The following is a 19,978-nucleotide window of genomic DNA, read 5'->3' as shown; positions in this document are numbered from 1 at the left end:
TGGGCAGTATTACTAGTACAGGGGGCAGTATTACTAGTACATGGGCAGTATTATATTACTAGTACAGGGTAGCAGCATTACTAGTACATGGGCAGTATTACTAGTACATGGGCAGTATTACTAGTACATGGGCAGTATTATATCACTAGTACAGGGGGCAGTATTACTAGTACATGGGCAGTATTATATCACTAGTACAGGGGGCAGTATTACTAGTACATGGGCAGTATTACTAGTACAGGGGGCAGTATTACTAGTACATGGGCAGTATTATATCACTAGTACACGGCTGGAGGTGACACCAGTCCTGTCTCCCTGGCTCCTCCTCTGTTTCTCTCAGCATTACGTCACTTCTCACTGCTGGTAACCCCGCCCCCCCCGCTGGTCACGTGACCGCTGCCCATGTGACTCTGTCTGTAAACATGGCGTCCTCCTGCAGTTCGGAGTGGAGGGTCAGAGCCGGGAGACTGAGGGAGAGATGGGAGAGGCTGCAGGAGGGAAGAGGAGGAGGAGGTGAGACCGAGGGGCAGAAGACAGGGGCAAGAGGGGCTGAGCAGGAGCACAGGAGCCCCTTGTCTGCACTATTACTGCGCCCCCTGCTGGAGGACTTGTTACCTGTACATAGATCAGCAATGCTCTGTCAGGATACAATGAGCTTTATTGGCATTACCAGAGAATGAAACATTTGGTGTTGCCAAAGCAAAAAGCGGGTGGAGGGGGATGGGTACAGGATTTGGGGGTTTGGGTGTCCTTAGGGTCTTGTCATTCTTGTTTGGGGCATGTTGGTATCGGAGTGTATGGGGGTAGACGGGTGATGGGGGGTAGGAGTCGCTCCCCTGGATGTGTGCCTGGAAAGCTAGCGCCCTCTTCTGTATGGTGAGCCATAGGGGGAGCCTGCCTAGCTCTGCCCTGCAGGCCATGTTGGTGGTGTTGCGATGGACATGGAGCAGGTATTTGCAGAACTCCAAGTGGAAGTTCTCTGTTGGGCTGGAATCCCACTTTAACTGGTCTGGGTAGGTGGCTGGGCCCCAAACCTCACTGCCATAGAGAAGGATCGGGGAGATGACTGCGTCAAATATCTTCAGCCAGACCCTCACCGGTGGTTTGAGGTGGTACAGTTGTCTTCTGATGGCGTAGAAGGTTGAGGCTGTGCATATATATATATATAGTCCCCACCCTGCAGGACACCTGTCTGCTGTGGGACTACAAGTCCCAGCATGGTTCTCAGTATGATGAGTTACTGTTATGTGAATATTTGATATTTTCTCTTCTGTCCTTTGTTAGATGCGGCTTTACTAAAGGCATTTACTGCGCTGCAGAGACTGGAGGCCGCGTGTGCGGAGAGCGCTGACCACCCCTCATGTCTGGGACTCTACAGTCAGGTAAAGGGGCCCCCCGGTGTTATGGACCACAGACATGAGGCAGGACGGGTCCAGGCGGTTTCAGTTGGGTCCAGTTACTGTCCACTGTAGCTTGCTTCGCTCAATGTAACTCTATGGGCAGCTCTGGGGAGTGATATCATATTAATGGCATGTACTTCCTTCTCTTCCCTGCGGCAGGCGCTACTAGACATTACTTACTTTGAAGAAAATTGTCTGGTAGATGAAGAATTCCCCGGAGATGATTCCCTGCAGAAAGTGCGAGAACTTATAGAAATGTTGTCAGAGCCGGAGAGTTTGGCCGGAGGAGATCACCAGCAGGTCAGGATTACTGATATTACTGCTGGGCATGCTGAGAGTTGTAGTGTCATGTCATTGTTGGAGAACACTATGTGGACAGTGTCAGTATCACCCCAGCCCTGCAGATAGATAGGTTACTGTCACCAGAACCAGCATATCACCCCAGCCCTGCAGATAGATAGGTTACTGTCACCAGACCCAGCATATCACCCCAGCCCTGCAGATAGATAGGTTAGTGTCACCAGAACCAGCATATCACCCCAGGCCTGCAGATAGATAGGTTAGTGTCACCAGAACCAGCATATCACCCCAGCCCTGCAGATAGATAGGTTACTGTCACCAGACCCAGCATATCACCCCAGCCCTGCAGATAGATAGGTTACTGTTACCAGAACCAGCATATCACCCCAGCCCTGCAGATAGATAGGTTACTGTCACCAGACCCAGCATATCACCCCAGCCCTGCAGATAGATAGGTTAGTGTCACCAGAACCAGCATATCACCCCAGCCCTGCAGACAGATAGGTTACTGTTACCAGAACCAGCATATCACCCCAGTCCTGCAGATAGATAGGTTACTGTCACCAGACCCAGCATATCATCCCAGCCCTGCAGATAGATAGGTTAGTGTCACCAGACCCAGCATATCACCCCAGCACTGCAGATAGATAGGTTACCGTCACCAGACCCAGTATATCACCCCAGCCCTGCAGATAGATAGGTTATTATTATATCCACTATAGATATATGTATTCCATAATATAAATGAGCTTTTCGGTGCACTCCTGAATTGGCCATATCTATTGGTGCCCTCGTTTTCGTCTCTCTATGTCACTTATCACCATCCCCTTACAAAACGCTTCCCATCCTCTGCAGAGAGTCAGGGTCACAGCTCCCTAAACAGGATCCATGCACGATGCAGTATTACCCCACAGTACTGCCCCTGCCTTGGTGAGAGCCGGGTTTCTGGCCCTGGGCAGCGGATTTCTGCCTTTAGATAAAGGGGCATCAGGCGGTGACAATTAAAAATTTCTCATAACGACATCCCTAAATGTTACTAAGAAAGGAAATGATCTTTTTACAGAATGTAGTTCTTGATGTAGAAGTTGAGGAATGTCTTCAGTGGAGGCGAGGAGCGCTGCTGTATATGTACTGCCATACCGTGGGGGAGCGGGAGAGGTGGCAGCTGAGGGACCCCGGAGCCTTCCACCAGGTACTGATGATGATGGCTGAAATTGTGACTGCAGTCCTGTGCCCATCCCCCCCCTTCTGTTTTAAGGAACCACTTTGATGCTACTAAATCCATCTCTTATCACCCAGTGTCTTCAAGATGGCGTCCAGTACCTGCTGAAAATGCTCCATACGCGGAATCCTGTCCAGCTGGATGACAAGGTTTCGTTTCAGGATGTAAATACTGCCGCCCTTCTGGAGAAAGGTAAGGGCTACAGGGATGGCAATGCTAAGGCTGTGTTCACACATTGTGCTTTTTGCAAAATCCAGCATAGAGGCCACGAGCATCATACAGTCTGATCCCAACCTGATCCCAGGGATAGTGACCTGCACTAGTAACACAAGAGACCCCCTATGGGGCTGCCAGTTCAGATCACTACACCCAGGTTTTGTACAGACGTTGTGTGAACACGACCCTACCAAGACACTTGCAGTGCACGTACATAACAGTGTACAAGACGAAGGGTGGGGTGTACAGCGACCACAGCGCCTCTCGCCCTCCATCTTTCTCTTCCTTGCAGGGATCTTCAGCGACGTCCACATGCTGGCTCTCATGTACTGCGGCGAGATGTGTTACTGGGCGCTGAGATACTGCAGGGACGCCGAGCCGCCCTCACCCCACACAGGGGACCCTCACTTTAAAGACATTGGGGAGAAAGTTTTGGACACTTATGTGGGTGCATGTGAGGGGCCCCTGCGAGGACAAGGATGGAGCACCCAGAACGCAAAGAAGATATTACAGTATCTGAAGGACGAGGCCGTGTGATCGTGTGGAGGGATCCGGTCACTGTATACAGGAACGGGGTCAGATGTGAAAGGTTACACGTAAAGAGAGGAGTGATGGACTCTTCAAGATGAGCTGCAGACACCTGGCATGTGAAGGGTTAATAATATCCTGTGTCATGACGTGTGCACAAGAATAGAAAACTTTGACACTTCCTTTTTTTTTAGGTTTTATTCCTACTTTTAGGCCTCAAATCAAGTTTTTATGCTGATGACTTGTCCATCGTTATATGATCTGTAGGGTCTGACACCCGGATCCTGCACAGATCAGCCGTTGCAGCAGCCTCCAAGTGCCAGTGGACAGGTGTAGTTCTAGTATTCACTAGACGGGGGCGCTGTACCGCTCCTATCCCTTGTATAGGATCGGTCCTGCACATGCCGCCAATCCACTAGCAGCTCGAAAAAATGAAAATTCGATTTAAGGCCTGAAACTCCTATAAAGTGCATTCACACGGTGCAGTTTTGGTACTTTCTTAAATTTACAGTGAGAACCTGTTGCACCTGTAATATCAATAACTGCACCAAAAACATTCAAAACTGGATGTAGATTGGACTGTCCAGTGTGAATGCGCCCTGAGATTTCAGACATTGTGACAGCGACACGCTCAGCCTGTAGACATCTGTATAATGGACCTGTAAATGGCGTCACCCTCTGGTACCTCTGTGAGGCGCTGTGTGCTCCCCTAAAGTGATGGATTTATAATGGCCGACACAGGAATATCTCATAAAGCAGATGCATGGAGGAGCCCTACACTTAGTGGTGAAAAGTATGTGAACCCCTGACCATCACACCCATATCGGCTTCTAATGCACGTCATACCAGTGTCATAAGGGTTAAAGGGGATGTCTAGGACTTTAATTGATGACCTATTATCAGTTGTAGATCCACAGGAGTCAAACACCCAACACCGCTTCAGCTTTACAGGTCATGTGATGTGCCATTCATCTGTCATAGTGCCTGGTTACAGCTCAGTACCCTTTCAAGTGAAGCAGCTGAGCAGCGATACAAAGCACAGCCACTATACACCGTACAGCGATCACCTAAATGCTGCGGATTAAGCAGACCCCTGCTGACCTTTGACCAGTGGCGTAACTAGGAATGGCGGGGCCCTGTGGCGAACTTTTGGCATGGGACCCCCCCCCCCCCCATCCCAACTGACGCCGAAGACCTCGACTGACCCCCTCCTCCGCACTCTATTATGTCCCTTACTTACTGTCCCCTGCACACACAGTATTAACCCCAATAGTGTCCCCTGCACACACAGTATTAACCCCAATAGTGTCCCCTGCACACACAGTGTTAACCCCAATAGTGTCCCCTGCACACAGTGTTAACCCCAATAGTGTCCCCTGCACACACAGTGTTAACCCCAATAGTGTCCCTCTGTGGACACCCATAAACAATTATTATACTCTGGGGTCTTTTCAGACCCCAGAGTATAATAATCGGAGACTAAATCGGGAATAAAAACATTAAAGAAAAAACCACTGTTGCTTCTTACCTGTTCCCCGGCTCCTGTGCTGTCCTCCTCTCGCGTCCTTCGTTAATGACGTCGGACGTCACATGACCCGGGAAGCATGCTGGGTTCATGTGACGTCAGACAACAGTAGGACGGAGGCCTGGCAGGATCGCGGAGAGGTAAGTAACAGTTTGTTTATTACCTCTCCCGATCCGCCGGTCATTATACTCGGGGGTCTGCAAAGACCCCCGAGTATAATGATAGCCCCTGTGGGGCCCGCGGTGTCACTTGCCGATCCCGGCCCAGCCAGGATCGGCAAGTGAATAGGGCCCGTAACTGCCTATTGAAAAAAAACCGCAGCGGTAGCGGCTGTCACCGGGCCCCCTAATGGCCCGGGCCCTGTGGCAGCTGCTACTGCTGCTACCACGGTAGTTACGCCCCTGCCTTTTGACTTATCCTTAGGATAGGTCATCAATTAAGGTGCCCTGGCTAACCCCTTTAATGAAGGAGCTCCTCCCACATTTTGCTGTTGTATCAGACAAAACCTCCTCAAGCTTCATTCTGCGTAATCGGAGATGTTGGATGGGGCTTTGTGTCACCATCAAACTCAACCCACCCATGTCTAAGACCCTCCACAAAGGTGGAAGCAACCTTTACCATTACACCTCCTCCTTCCTACATTGTACAGTAGGGGGCAGGCTTCAGACATCCACCAAACCCAAACTGACCATCAGTGTTCCAGCACGTCACAGGACCTTGGCCATGATCTTCGGCTTGTTCACCACTGTTAAGCTGCTCTTGTGCCAATTTCTCTTTAGGCGGAGGTCACACATTGGGGAATAGCTGCATGTTTTGTTGCAGCTTTTGCTCCAAAGCAGAGTGACTGAAAGTAATGAGAAATCTATAGGAACAACTTCTTCTTTCTGCGAACTTCACTCCAACCCCGTGTGGCCTCAGCCTTAGACTGGAGTCTATAGAGCGACCTGAGGTCACATCTTCTATTATTTCTCGGATTGTTCTCGCTATGGGCCAGCACACGGCCATACAGTCTAGTCATACGAATAAGCGCTTAGCCTAGACTCGCACATGGATGACCAGTATGGAAGGAGAGGAGCCTCATAGTGACCCACAAGACTAGGACTACTTCTCCCTGCACACTGTTCAGGTCTATAAGTCTGGCACATACAGTCCGAGATTCACGACTAAAACTCTGTCATGTGACGTTAGGCCTAGAAGCAGTTTAGATGGCTGCCGCATCTGGCTACACAGACATGTGAGTGGAATCACGTTGTTGGACACACCTTGTCACTAATAGACTCAATGTTAAAACAAACCGTGCATTGTAAAGCCAAATTCCAGTTGTGTGCCAGCAGGTTGCACAATTGTTTTGAGACGTGCCGCAGGTCACCACCTAATAGCACTTGCCGGTGACCCTATGACACAATGCATCTTTACCCATTAAGCAGGTCACTACCACCATTTGTCTATGGGATTACATGACAGTGTGCTGGCTTGTATGTGGTGAAGCTCGGTAAGGGTAAGCTCACACGGGGCGCCGGGCGCCTCAGCTTCCGGTCCATTGATTTCAATGGGAGCCATCTTTTTGGTCAGGATTTTGAGGCGGATACGGCGTGTGAACTTACCCTAATACACAAGGTTTACCTCCCAACTAGTCAGGGGGTGCAGTCATATCCAGTCAAGAGGGGATTTTTATATCAAAATAAGTTTATTTGAACAGAGTTTAGTCCAGGTCACTTCACAAATGCCAGGGCCGATCCAGAAACCCAGTAAAACCTTGATCGTGAAAACACTGAAAAAACAACAACGCGTTTGTGCACTTGCAAAAAAGAGAAAAATCAACAAAAAAATTCTGTTTCAAGGCCTCAAGGAAACAAAACATCTGAGACATGCTACATCATGGTAGACGGCGGTGGAGGAAAGGACAAGTAAAGTGCTTAGGTTTGTTTTGTTTTTTTTCCTTTTTTCATTTTCTTTTTGGAAATTAACAGAAACCTTGGCAAAACGGGCCTGTAACTATGAATTGTGTGAACAGCCCTCCCGCTATGCGACCGCAAAACACAACCAACCACCGCCATCCGGAGCCAGGAAGGATGAAACGCGGAACAAATCAAAAAAAAAGTCTACAGTGTCCTCATACAAAGAAATGAAGAAAACGGCAGAAATGCCTCCAGGTGGCGGCGGCTGTGGGGAGAGAAAGGGACGAAGCCTTCAGCAAAAAACAAAACACGTCTGTGGCCTCCTCAGTAGTCGTCGTCTGACGTGTCGCTGCTGCTGGTCTCCGTATCGTCGTCCTCGTACGTCGTAATGAAAGTGCTGCGTTTCCAAGGATCGAACCTGAGCTCTAGAGAAAGGCCGTTTCTCAGGAGACCGTTCTTCCTGAGTCCGCTCTTCTGTAGCTGCCGAGAGATGGAGGAGTCAGATGAAGGACGGAGCGGAACCAACAAAGATAGATAGATATCACAGCAGGGTCCAGTGCGATGAAGGGCCAACGGGCCGCTATGGACTCCTGACCGTGGCAAAATACAGTTGGAAAAGTCAATTTGTACACGAGTTCCTCCATCCGGGTGAGGGATGGGCCGAGGAAACCCTGCCTATAGTAAATATACTATATACAGTGCAGGGAGGCAGGGGCTCAGGGCACCACAGATCACCATGATGGAAGGAGTCCGCTGGCCAATATACAGCCTACATGTTACAGACCAAATTTGTGTGACTAACACTGGCCATACACACAAACATACAACCTGAACATGAGAAGAAGCCGATGCCAGGTCCCTCCAATGATAGCTTATCTGCCCAAGAACAAAGCCCGGACACTTGGATGTCATCTACAAGGAGAGTGGGCAGCCTCAAGAACTTCAGATGGTTGGCTGCGGGACCAGGATGAGACTTAGACATCCTATCAGATCCCCCGTCGTTACCTGTTCACTGATGGCTTGGACCTCCCTCATCTCGTCTTCAGTGAGTGGTGCATAGGTCTCGTCATTCTCGCTGTCCTCCCGCCAGCCCATCTCCTTCAACAACCTGCGGGTCAGAGGAAGATCCTCCATTATTTGTGTCACCGCAATAAAGTCTAGATAATCTAGATGAAGTGTATGTACTACAGTGCTGTGCAAAAGTTTCAGGCATGCATGGTGGTCCTCAGCTCTCTTTAGGATGTATGCTCATGTACAGTATCCTAGTCATTGGTGGCTTTGTGGGGGATGGGATTTTGGACACATGACTAACGCTCCATAACACGCACCTTGAGTTTACAGCTTCAGATGGAGTTAGGACACTACAATACCACCATATACAGAGTACAGCCGCGGCATACGACCGTATACAAGCTCCGCTACCCAGCAGTGAATACCTGTGCTCTGCTTCCAGTGAACTCGACAGAACATCCTCCTGAGGAAAGGTAGAAGACCGTGTGATTTGTCTGGAAGTGAAGGAATTGCCATTTCCTTTGGGGATTTCGCCCTGATCAAAGTTTAGATTGATATCCCGTTCATGAGAAGGACTGCTTCTGTTCTGCAGGTCGGAATCCTCCAAATCCTGCAGAAGAGATCGTGGAAGACAGATGTGATACACAAACAGGTCAACAGGGAGCGCTCCTCTACAGAAAGGCAAGCGATGACCGCCATCTTAATCATGCAATGCAATAGGAAAGACAGAACTGAAGATGGTGCATCGAGACGAGGCAAAAGAAGCGCTAATGGTCACAACAATGAAGACGGGTCAGAAAATCCAGTCTGTCCACTGGCCTAACTATGCACACTATAGGGATCTATGAGACTTGACACTCCTGCCTATTCCTCGCAGATACTATATACAGTACCGGACAGTGAGGCCAGGACTCCTAACATCAAAGATCACCATGGAGCAAGGAGTCCTGGTTGGGAAATGAGCAATACAAACAAGGTCTAGATTTTCTGAACTGTCCGTGGGACATGAAACTTTGGTCATATTGCAGCAGAACCCCCAACGTGCTAATAGCAACTCTGCCCTGTAGGCTTTATCTCTAGACAAGTGTCTACCTCATCCAATGACATCTGGGAGACATCCAGGGAGTCTGGACTTTCGTTTGTTCTGAAGCTTTCGTTAGAAGAATCCAGACTTTCCATCTTGTGTTCTTCCACCTGCAGACAACTCTGTTCCTGTGGGACAAAGAACAAGCGTTAGCAGCTACATCAGGCCATGATCACATTGGAGTAGGACCCGTAGTGGAACAGAACGACAGACGGGGGGACCCCAATAATAAGTGTCTTCTGGTGGAGCTGGTGAGCCTGAACCAACACTAGGTTGTGCACGTAGTGGACACTGGCACTGAACCGCCCAGGTCACCTCCAGCGACTGACAAACCCTTTGATGTCACTGAACAGCCGACCACACACCGGCGCTCACAGTCTATATATCTAGTCCAAGTCTGTGGGATACACAAACTATTTGCAGGTTTTGTAGACACAGGAACTCAGACTGGTGAGCTTCAGACATGGCATCTTTCAACACTTATCCAATCACCACAAGGTGTAAGATTTACCTGAGTGGGACTCGCTTCTTTGGGTGCTAGGCTCTTAGGGGCATCGCTTTCACTCTTCACGGCAGGAGTGCGAGAACTTGTTGCGATTGGGTATCCGGACAGTGAGAAGTCGTCTTTCATCCCTTTCCTAATGACCAGCATTCGTGAAGGTCGGGATTTACTATTCAGCGGATATTCTGTACAAGAAAACAAGTAAGAAAGTCAAATACTTAAAGCCCCTTCCCAAGTGGTGACTCAGCACCCTGCACATCCCTCCTTACTTTGGTCTAAGAGTTCTGCACCGACTTCAGGAGAGAGACTCCTTTACACTGAATGTCCTGGGGTAGCACGTGCCACTGGAGAAGTAGGTCGAGCTTATACTGCCCATGTGTTGAGCCCGTACCTTTTTGGAATTTGCACCTTCTTCTGATTAAGGAATATATAAATAAGACCTCGGTGGTGGAAAAGAGGAACTTGCTCCTAGCACCGAGTTCCTCTTTTCAAGCTGTGGTTTGCATATTCCTTACCCAGAATTCTTAGCAGGGATCCCTGCACAGTTTCTCCCTAGTGTCACATTATCTCTTGTGACACAAAACCAAAAAATACAGTGAGGGCAACTGCCCGGCCATACACAGCCCTGCAGGACTCACCCCAAACTCCCGCAGCCGACGACTTGTTTTGGTTAAATTCTTTTTCATGCTCCGGGTTTAGAGAAGGCTGAAAAACAATATAAAAGTGTCAGAACACCGATAAATAGATCTGTAATTTCCTCAATCAACAAGATAAGATGCCGGACAGAGCAGGTGGATGTCAATGACAGGATGAAGGCACTATTATATACACAGTCCGGTCGTATTAATGTGACCAGCGCCTACTTTTGACGTCAACGTTAAATAACCAATGGCAGGCGGCACGTGTCATCAGCCATCTGGGTGCACTCATCATTGTGGAAGGCACGATGGATCCACACAAGTATGCATCTATCCTTGCGGACCATGTTCACCCCTACATGCGAATTGTTTTTCCTCAGGATGATGGCATCTACCAGCAGGACAATGTGACGTGTCATACAGCTCGCAGTGTACGTGCGTGGTTCGAGGAGCACCAGGATGAGTTTACTGTACTCCCTTGGCCAGCAAATTCCCCGGACTTGAACCCAATCGAGAATCTGTGGGACCACCTCGATCGGGTTATTTGCGCTATGGATGCTCAACCGCATAACCTAGCACAGCTGGCCACGGCACTGGAGTCGGCTCAACATCCCAGTGACATCACCACAACATCCCCTCTCTTCCTGGACGTCTCGCAGCAGTCCGCTCTGCCAAAGGGGGTTATTCTGGATTGTGACAGGTGGTGACATTAATGGGACTGGACTGTGTATAAGTGATATGTGGCATGCAGATACATCAGCCATTGATACAGATTGACTATAGTTCAATCCAATTCCATCTTAAGTGATTCAATCACAAGTGTATAGAAGCTGGAATGGATTAATATTTATCTCATCGGCACCAAGGCTTAGATACCACACATGTGACATAAGGACGCTCTTGGATACATACAAAGTCTTCAGCTTCGAATTGCTTGCGTCTTTCCCGATCGTCTTTTCGAGTTGCATCGTTCTCTGAAATACTCCCCTCGCGGAGCCCGTGACTTTTTACACCGTGAAACGTGCCACTGCGAGAGCGGGAGCCTGTGCCATTCGGTGTACCGCCGTGATTCAGGTTCTCCAGCCCGTTCCTGCTTTGTGAGCGCCAGCCATTTTTTTCTTTTCTCCCAAAAGTACCTAAATCCATAAACAGAAGGAAATAGGGATTATAGGTAGAAGATGCAGCGTCAAGTCACTCCTATCATGAAATGTATGTGGGGCCCCTTCATCTTCAGGAGCGGTGGGGTTCTTAATCAAAATCAAACCTACCACCAGGGGATCGGCCAAGAGAGGCGTCATATGCATCTGATGAATTGTGCCGTCTCCGGATCGCGTTGTATCGGCCATCCAGACGCACCAAGCTTTCAGAATGCTTTTCAGTGTTCAAAGCGGTCTACAACAAGAAGTCTAGGGTTAGTAAGGCGTCTCATCCCTGCCCCCCCCCCCCCCCCCCCCTCACCATGGCTTTAGTTACCCCAAATATAAAGGATATTAATACTTGTCACAAATAGGTCATATAAAAAATATCACTCACTACCAAGCAATTCAGTGGGGTATCCGCACATCTTACTCAACACACACACACGAACATAAAAGGGGACTCCGACTTCACTCTCTTCCAACTCATCTATCACACAGGAGTGAAGCAGCCACACAAATAGCTGCCACCCCCCACCACTTTGTGGTAGGCGAAACACCAATACACCCAAACCATGCACAAATAGCAAGCAAAAAGGTAACAACCAAAGTGTTTTACAGCCAAAGATATCCTTATTCAATTTTTGATTTAATACACACAAAAAAGTACAGTGCTTAACAAAAAAAAAGGTGTAACAAAAACACATACAGGTAGTCCTTGGGTTATGACTAGATATGAGCGAGTAGATCCTTGCTAGTCAGGAGAGCTGGCAGCTTGCTGTTACGAGGGAGCTTACTTTCTCATAGGTATGCATTGGCCAGCGTTGATTGGCTAGTGTACAGCATTCGGCCAATCAACGCTGGTTCTGCCGGAGGCTCGTCTGTGAGGAGGTGGAGCCTAAAATCGGACCACAATGGAGACTGCTGTGGTCCGATCTTAGACTCCGCCTCCTCACAGACGAGCCTCCGGCAGAACCAGCATTGATTGGCCGTACACTGGCCAATCAACGCTGGCCAATGCATTCCTATGAGAAAAAGTAAGCTCCTCGTAACAGCAAGCTGCCTGCTCTCCCGACTAGTAAGGACGAGCTTGCTGCAGAAACAGCGTTGATTTGCCGCAGGCTTGTCTTTGCTAGCTGGGAGAGCTGTAAGCTGCCAGCTCTCCCTGTACAGTGCGTGATTTCGTGTGCAGCGGCTCGGTACTGAGGAAGGACTGTACTGTACTGTACTGTATATGGTACAGTCTTCCTCGGTTCCGAGCCGCTGCACACTAAATCACGTTGATCCGTTCCTACACGGCATCATATGGTACATGTTTCTGACTTGCGTCAAAATTTTGTTTACGACGCCACGTAAAACCGGATCGACGTCGTAAGTCGAGGGCTACCTGTATAGGCAAACTATGTAAAATAAAAATGGAAGAACAACAGAGCTTTGTTATTTTTACTCACCTCTCCTGAGTTTCCACTTATTATACTGCTGGGTCTCCTCAGACCCCAGAGTATAACAGTACCAAAACCAGATGGCAAAACAAATTTCATAGGGTTTGCATGAAGCAGCTCGAGGAGGATTCTTGGGAGCATTTCAAATTATGTGGTGGCTTCTGTGCAGCATATTGTACTATGTGGAGGCCACTACAGTTTGTATCATTGAAAGCTATGTAAGGCCTCATTCACACGACAATATATATTGCAGGTCTACAGTGGCAAACATTCATTTCAACGGGCTGTGCGCACTTTTTGTGGGCTGAAACAAAATAGGAATTATCACTATACTGACGACCTCTGCGGCCCGCAAAACATGGCTACAGTCACGTGAACGGGGCCTTATTGGGTTTTTCTATTAAGACAAATTATGTTAATATAGGAGGAGCTGTTTTAAAATAAATCCTCAGGGTAAGTTCACACTGGGTTTTTTTTGGTCCGGAACCTGAGACAGAGGCCGCCTCAGGTGCCGGACATAAAAACGTGTAGCCTCGACTGAATGCCGATGTTGCGCACTACGCTCCAGATTAGGCCCAATGAATGGGGCTAGTCGGGAGGAGGGAGCGTCTTCAGGCAGAATCTAATCTAAAGGACACAAGGTAGGAAGGGGCCCCATTACAGAGTTTGAATTGGAGCCCCGGAGCTTCAGGTTACACCTCTGTCGGCAGGTACCACATATAGGTATGACATGCCTGTCCAGATATTTGTTAGTTCCCTTCCTGGTTAGGGTTCCTCGGCCATCTTTTAGTGCTTGGGTAGTCATAAAACATGAGGAATATCCAAAAAATTAAAAAAAGTTTATGTTTTGGCTTGGCTGGCTTCCAGACTGAAAAATGGAGTCGAGCCGTCTAGTTCACCAGCCACACACCAAAGGCTTGCCGATCAGATTGGCCACCATTGAATTAGCACCTAGGACTTCGCTGACCACCTGTATTCTGGCTTGTGGATTGTATTTACCGTACCAGGAGCTGCACCAATACATCGAGGCTAAAAGCCCCACGCCATCCCACAGCATTCACGCCACATTGTGCCCCAGCCGGAAGCCAAATCCTAGTTACAGCAGTGAACATGCTAAAACATAACCAGACACACAATTCACGCAGTACGATATATACAAGTTTCATCACATTATTCTTTACACCCATCCAAACACCATTATGGTTAGTGCTAGTCTATGGCCACCTGTTGGCGCCACCATGGCAAGCAGAATAACTACAAGCCTGCGGGAGTCGGTCAGTGAGGAAGAAGAGAATCACAAATAACCAAGTCATTTCCAATTACATGTCTTACCATTTAAAAAAAATACATTAAAAAAAAACACCAAAAGTACATCAGACTGTGCTTTACCTTTGTGGATGAGGGTGGTGTAGGGAAACTAAGCCAGGCTGGTGCAAAGTCATGCTGCGCCATTTAGGTCAAGTCACTCGGCTGATGCGAAACAAGGTTCTAACACCTCATTGCAAGTCCCTGCGGAGACGAGAAGTCACATGACATCATCAGACAAGAAACGAAAAACATGGCGTTTACGAAAAAAAAAAATTCTGTAAAGTTAGGAGGTGCAGGACGGCACTAAACTGACTAGGGACAGGGTAAACCAAGGACCAAATGTCTGTTTGTAGTCTGTAATCATGGAGACACTTAATACATCATAATTGATGAAACCGATGTAGTCACGAGCAGTGAACGCTGTCCCGAGGCGACCGACACCCGGCCTCTACATCAGCGAGCGAGGCAGACCCAAACCATTACACCGATGGTGGCTCCTACCGCATTTGGTGGGGGATCGCAAACAAATATCTGTCTATGTCTATGGGCAGCTTTGGGGATTGTGGAAGACAAGTCGGTTCTATTTTCCTGTGGAGGGCGCCATTTAAGGAGGAATTGAGAAAATCATGTCAATATCAGACAGCATTGCCTATTGGTAGTGAATAAGCCCCTTCTTCACTTCACTATGGCGGCACAGACTGGGTATATAATATACTCTTATACTACATCATGGGAACGCTCTTACTGTAGGAGGGATGTGGGCCGGAGGGGCAACATCTGGATACTGGGTGCAAAATGGGGGACACAACTACCTTATCGTCAACAGGTGGGGGCCATGGGCATAGCACACAAAAGAGGGTCTAGGAAGGGCTCACACCAGGTTCAATACCTCTCCATAGACTATGTTGGACCATAGCAGTGAATATTTCAGACCTCGCAACCCTAAAGCTTTATTGACACCGGACAGGTGAGGAGTGTCGCTATTGGGGACCCCCACCAATAATGGGTGGCCTCAAGCTTCTCTTTCCAGATGTGTTAGCATGTACACGGTCACACCATTCAGACTATGGGACGGACAGAAAAGGCTAAGCACCTGCCGGACGGCCGCTTCACCGAAACTCCTCTAGAAGGAGCGCTCCGATTAATAAGGATGAATTCACACCGTGCAGATTACAGACATTTCATTTATGTTCATGGGGCTGTACAGACATTACATTCCCAAGGGCAAAGAACACGGCCATAGAGAACGGACTAGGTACATTGCTGACATTTTTCAAGGTTAGAAATACATGGTGGATCTTTTCCAAAAACAGCACCACCCCCACTGACAGGCAGTGTACGGTATTACAACCAAGCTGAGGTACAGGCACACACTACCTGTAACCCATGGCGGTGTTTTTCTAATCCTGCAAAACCTCTTAAGGCTGATGCCATACGTTGCGGAAACACTTTTTTTGTTGCTGCAGATTTTACTGTGGTTTTTTGAGCCAAAGTCCGGAGAGGATTTACCATAAGGAAAAAAAATAAATCTAAGAACGTCCTTTATATTTCCCATTCCTTTTCAAGCTACTCCTCCTGACTTTGGCTCAAACACAAATGCAACAAGAACAGCGTAGTGCAATGCCTCGGCCTTGAGGTGTAATAAACGGTCAGACATCTTGTGGCGGGATTTGTGTCGTTATACATTCTGTAATAGACTTTATTAACACATTGTGTCTCCTCTCTGTGACATCGGCCTCTCACTGAATATTACTGTGTAGGGAGTACGGGAGGTGTAACATTACATAAGGCGGGGGGTTGAAGATTTTGTCAGGTTGTTTGAACCAAAAAGTAATTAAACATATATAGGAAGCTCAGACACTGCCCCTCCGGCCCAATCTGCTCCTGGCTGTGGCTCAAGAAAAAACAAGCAACTATTCCACCACGTGGGGCTTCAGCCATAGAACAGACAATGTTACATCAATGTGGCCTGGCTGCCAGCCTCCCCATAACCAGTTGTGGACTATAGGCGAGAGCTGTTGGCTCCATCTTGTGTGCTGGGCACAGCTCTGTACACTGTGTAGTGGGGCCCAGAATGCAGCCCTGATTAGTGGAGGTCCTTCTGAGGAGAAGTTGAGGAGAAGTTCAGATTGTTTTTTTTGGACCGGAACCTGAGGCGGCCTTCCGGTCCTAAAGCCGATGCACTGCACCGGCATCCATCCGCGCACTCCGCTCCGGATTAAGCCCAATGAATAGGCCTAGCCCGGAGGAGGGAGTGTCTTCAGGCTGTATCACAAGGCGACTCGGCCTGAAGAATGAGCACCTCGCTTCTTTTTTTCCGGGAGCCAGAAGAAACTCCTGAGAAGCCCCCGTTGATTTCAATGGGAGCCGTCTCTTTGGTCAGGATTTGGAGGCAGATATGGCCTCAAAATCCTGACCAAAAAACTACGTGTGAACTTAGGCTAACACCCCTACCGATCTAATATGGATATTGTGTCTTAGACTCAGAAAATTCCTTTAGGCTAAGGCTGCAAATTTATTTATTTATTTTAAAGCCAGAGTCCAGAGTGGATTTTAAGGGGGCTCTATCACTGGGAAAAGTCATTTTTAACTAATCACATCCTGGCACAGTCTTTAGAAAGCCTAATCCGCACCTACCTTTTGTATGTAAATCGCCTCAGTACTTTTTGAGTGAGCTGCTTTTATTCATATGCTAATTAGCTTCCAGCGAGCACCCGGTAGTCTCATGGAGCACTGTCTGCTATGTATACAGGACAGGCTACTACTCGAGTCAATAAGTTTTCCCAGTTTTTTGTGGTAAAATTAGGGGGGGGGGGGGGTTGTCGGCTTATATTCGGGTCGGCTTATACTTGAGTATATATGGTACATACAATAGGTAGGTGTGGAATAGCCTTTCTAAAAGCTATGCAAGTATGTGCTTAGTTAAAATGATAGACCCTTTTAGCCAAAGGGAAATGTCTAAAAACTTCCTATATATTTCCCGTATTCCTTCTGTAGCTACTCCTGGGTTTGGCTCAAAAAAAAAAAAAAAGGCAACAAAATCTGCAACAAAAAAAAAACACTGCGTTTCCACAACATGGGGCCTGAGCCCTAAAGTGTAACTAAACTTTGGGATAACTTGTGATTTCCCGGCAGTATGTGTGTCATTAATACATTATCCTATACTTTATCATCACATTGTTCCTCCTTTCTGTGACCTCTTTATTCTTCCCTTTTGCTTCTGTTCCTGCCTCTCACTGAATGTTACTGTGTATGGAGGACGGGGCTGTGTAACAGGTAGCGAAAATGAGGGAGGGGTCCTCTTCATACAGTTCTATCTCTGACATAAAAATGTAGAAAATTATTTCCAGATATGTCAGGAAACCCAGTTGGTATTGGGATGTGTATATACAGCTGTGTAATATATATGATCTATAAATCCCAACTGCAAAATAATATGGACATCACAGTGTCAGAGGAAAACAGAATCTCCCCCTTCATAGGACACCAAATACAAGGGTGTCCACTTTCTAATGTCCAAGCTATGACTGTATGATGTGACCCTCCCTCTCATTTTCTCTACATCTTACACAGCCCCCCTACCCCATACACCGTTACTGGGCAAGAGGCAGGAACAGATCTCAGTACAGAAGCCAGGAGAAGAAGAAAGGGAGGCTGATGTCACAGAAAGGAGACAAAATGTGTTAATAAAGTTATTACAAAACTTATTGACGACACAAACACTGCCAGAAAATCAGAAGTTGCCAGAAAGTTTAGTTACACTATAAAGACAACCCTTCACCACCTTCACTGACTCCGGCACAGTTGACGTTTTTTTTCTCTAGCCCCCGCCATTCCTAAGTAATCAATACGGTTAGTTCCAGCACTCAAGATGCTAATCAGTCTCTCTACTGTCAGATGGGCAGTCCTGGGTGGGGCAGTTAGTCTGAGACCCGCCCACCTGACAGGAGAAGCCTAAAAAGTAGGTTGTTATGGATTACTGAGGAAAGGTGGGGAGGGCTACAGAAAAATTCTAAGGGTAAGTTCACATGGGGTTTTTTGGTCAGGATTTTTAGGCTGTATTCGCCTTAAAATCCTGACCGTAAAGATGGCTGCCATTGAAATCAATAGGAGCCATTCAGTTCTTTTTTACGGGAGCCGTTTGTTCCGGCTCCTGGAAAAAAGAAGCAATCATTCTTCAGGCAGAGTCGTCTCGCAATTCGGCCTGAAGACACTCTCGACTAGGCCCATTCATTCCATAGCGGAGTGCGCGACTAGATACCGATGCAGTGCACCGGTATTCATTCGTGGCTACCCGTATTCTGGTCCAGAACCTGAGGCCAGACCAAAAACCCAGTGTGAACTTACCCTAACTGTGCCAGAATCAGGGGGAGGGGTAACAAAGAATGGACAGAGTTGCTGAGGGGGTGAAAGGTTCCCCTTAAAAAGCACTTTTTACAGAACGTGAACAGAATGTCACAAAGTACACGGGCGAGGGGCAAATTTCTATCACAAAATGAACAGAGAGGGCTCCCAACCATGGGGCAGCAGAGATTACACCACGGGCACAGGATACGGCGCCCCCAACTGTCAAGAGTTCGGCTAGGGCTGCAACTCACGTCGTGTGACCAAAGATCACCGGGTCACCCAACAGCGCCTTAACTAATGCAAGCGAATGGAGTCACACTATGACCCCCGAGAGTGCGGCAAGTGAGACTTCTAGTCCCCCCAAAAAGTGAGCAGGGTTTAACACTCTCCTTGTAGTGTCTCCATTAACTTACATAGTAAAGGCCATCTTTAGTCCCCCTGTAGTCCCAGCCTTATTGGGGGTTGTGGAAAAGCTGGATGCCAAGCAATATGTCCCCCCTCTAGGAAAGCTGGGTGACAAACCATCACGTGACCCAGAAAGTGATATCACCAACAATATGGAGTTGCGTTTTATAGCTTTGGGACAATCTGGCTGAGTATACATATATATACCCCGTGGTATACAATAGAAGTGTCAGTATATACGTATAGTACAGCTCAGGGCACGGATCACAAACAGACGGGGAACAGAAACTTGTCACAGCTGCAGCGGTACAGGACTCGTGTGCAGGACGTCAGAGCAGTGAGCCGTACTCACACATTGCTCCAGCAGTCAGACCTGCACTAATCCCCGGGTGACGGCAACCAGCAGCCCCCTCAACCGGGGACACTAAAACACATGCAAAATAATCCAACAGGCGTTCCCACAAGACACCTCAGATTAGGGGCCTCCCAAGTAAAACTTCCACACACTTCCGCCTACAATGGACCCCACAGTGAGCTGTCCCCAGCGATGCCTGACTGTATCTCTTACAACTACATTACAACACCATGGCGGCCCGAAGCGTCTGCTATAGACAGCGGCAGCAGCCCTTCCTCCCTCCAGTCACCTGCTTCTGCGGCGCCCGGCGGCCACCCGATCACGAGCTGCGAGCGTAGCCGTACAGCTTGGAGCCATCGGGCGGCGCCATATGGGGGCGAAGAGGTTAAAATGCGTGCGGAGGCCGTCAATGGGGGCTCCCGGGCCTTCCCATCGGGTGACGTCATCTAATTCCTCGAGCCGTACGTCATGACGTTAGTAACGTCACGTAGGGGCGGGGTTTGGGTTTCCCGCCCTCCCTGTGTGAGGCGCCTTGTTACCACAGTGATGATCTGACTGCTGAAGTTTTGAAGTCGCTGCCTCAGTCCGGGCCTGGGCGTCAGTTTTTGTTATAGGAGGGTCACAGATTCCAGTCAGGTGGTGACATAATGTGACCGTATTT

The 19,978-nt window shown here is 48.3% G+C and overlaps 2 protein-coding genes across 2 annotated transcripts; one reads left to right on the top strand and one right to left on the bottom strand.

Moving 5' to 3' along the window:
* Positions 1–406: 406 nt before the first annotated feature.
* On the top strand, positions 407–3,837 carry RIMOC1 (RAB7A interacting MON1-CCZ1 complex subunit 1). The gene is made up of 6 exons (XM_075262353.1): positions 407–513; positions 1,285–1,382; positions 1,560–1,700; positions 2,764–2,892; positions 3,000–3,114; positions 3,431–3,837. Exons 1-6 carry the CDS (start codon positions 423–425, stop codon positions 3,673–3,675), a joined length of 819 nt encoding a protein of 272 aa, XP_075118454.1. The 5' UTR covers positions 407–422; the 3' UTR covers positions 3,676–3,837.
* Positions 3,838–6,882: 3,045 nt separating this feature from the next.
* Positions 6,883–19,763, bottom strand: GPBP1 (GC-rich promoter binding protein 1). Its single transcript, XM_075267419.1, has 10 exons — positions 19,607–19,763; positions 14,292–14,411; positions 11,593–11,716; positions 11,237–11,460; positions 10,325–10,391; positions 9,696–9,871; positions 9,193–9,312; positions 8,526–8,710; positions 8,095–8,197; positions 6,883–7,569 (listed from the first exon to the last, which is right to left on the bottom strand). Exons 2-10 carry the CDS (start codon positions 14,352–14,354, stop codon positions 7,414–7,416), a joined length of 1,218 nt encoding a protein of 405 aa, XP_075123520.1. The 5' UTR covers positions 14,355–14,411; positions 19,607–19,763; the 3' UTR covers positions 6,883–7,413.
* Positions 19,764–19,978: the final 215 nt, after the last annotated feature.

This window comes from Leptodactylus fuscus, chromosome 1 (genome assembly GCF_031893055.1).
Source record: "Leptodactylus fuscus isolate aLepFus1 chromosome 1, aLepFus1.hap2, whole genome shotgun sequence".
Taxonomy (NCBI): domain Eukaryota; kingdom Metazoa; phylum Chordata; class Amphibia; order Anura; family Leptodactylidae; genus Leptodactylus; species Leptodactylus fuscus.
The sequence above is the reverse complement of the archived record's forward strand: the minus strand, read 5'-3'. Positions and strand labels throughout refer to the sequence as shown.

Bases quoted from the DNA above. Each gene is read 5' to 3' on its own strand.
- GPBP1 (XM_075267419.1), bottom strand. From the start codon at position 14,354: ATGGCGCAGCATGACTTTGCACCAGCCTGGCTTAGTTTCCCTACACCA. The intron at 8,711-9,192 runs GTAGACACTTGT...TCTCTTCTGCAG, and splicing joins CCCAGATGTCATTGGATGAG to GATTTGGAGGATTCCGACCT. The intron at 8,198-8,525 runs GTATTCACTGCT...TCTGACCCGCAG, and splicing joins TCACTGGAAGCAGAGCACAG to GTTGTTGAAGGAGATGGGCT.
- RIMOC1 (XM_075262353.1), top strand. From the start codon at position 423: ATGGCGTCCTCCTGCAGTTCGGAGTGGAGGGTCAGAGCCGGGAGACTG. The intron at 514-1,284 runs GTGAGACCGAGG...GTCCTTTGTTAG, and splicing joins GGAGGGAAGAGGAGGAGGAG to ATGCGGCTTTACTAAAGGCA. The intron at 3,115-3,430 runs GTAAGGGCTACA...TCTTCCTTGCAG, and splicing joins TGCCGCCCTTCTGGAGAAAG to GGATCTTCAGCGACGTCCAC.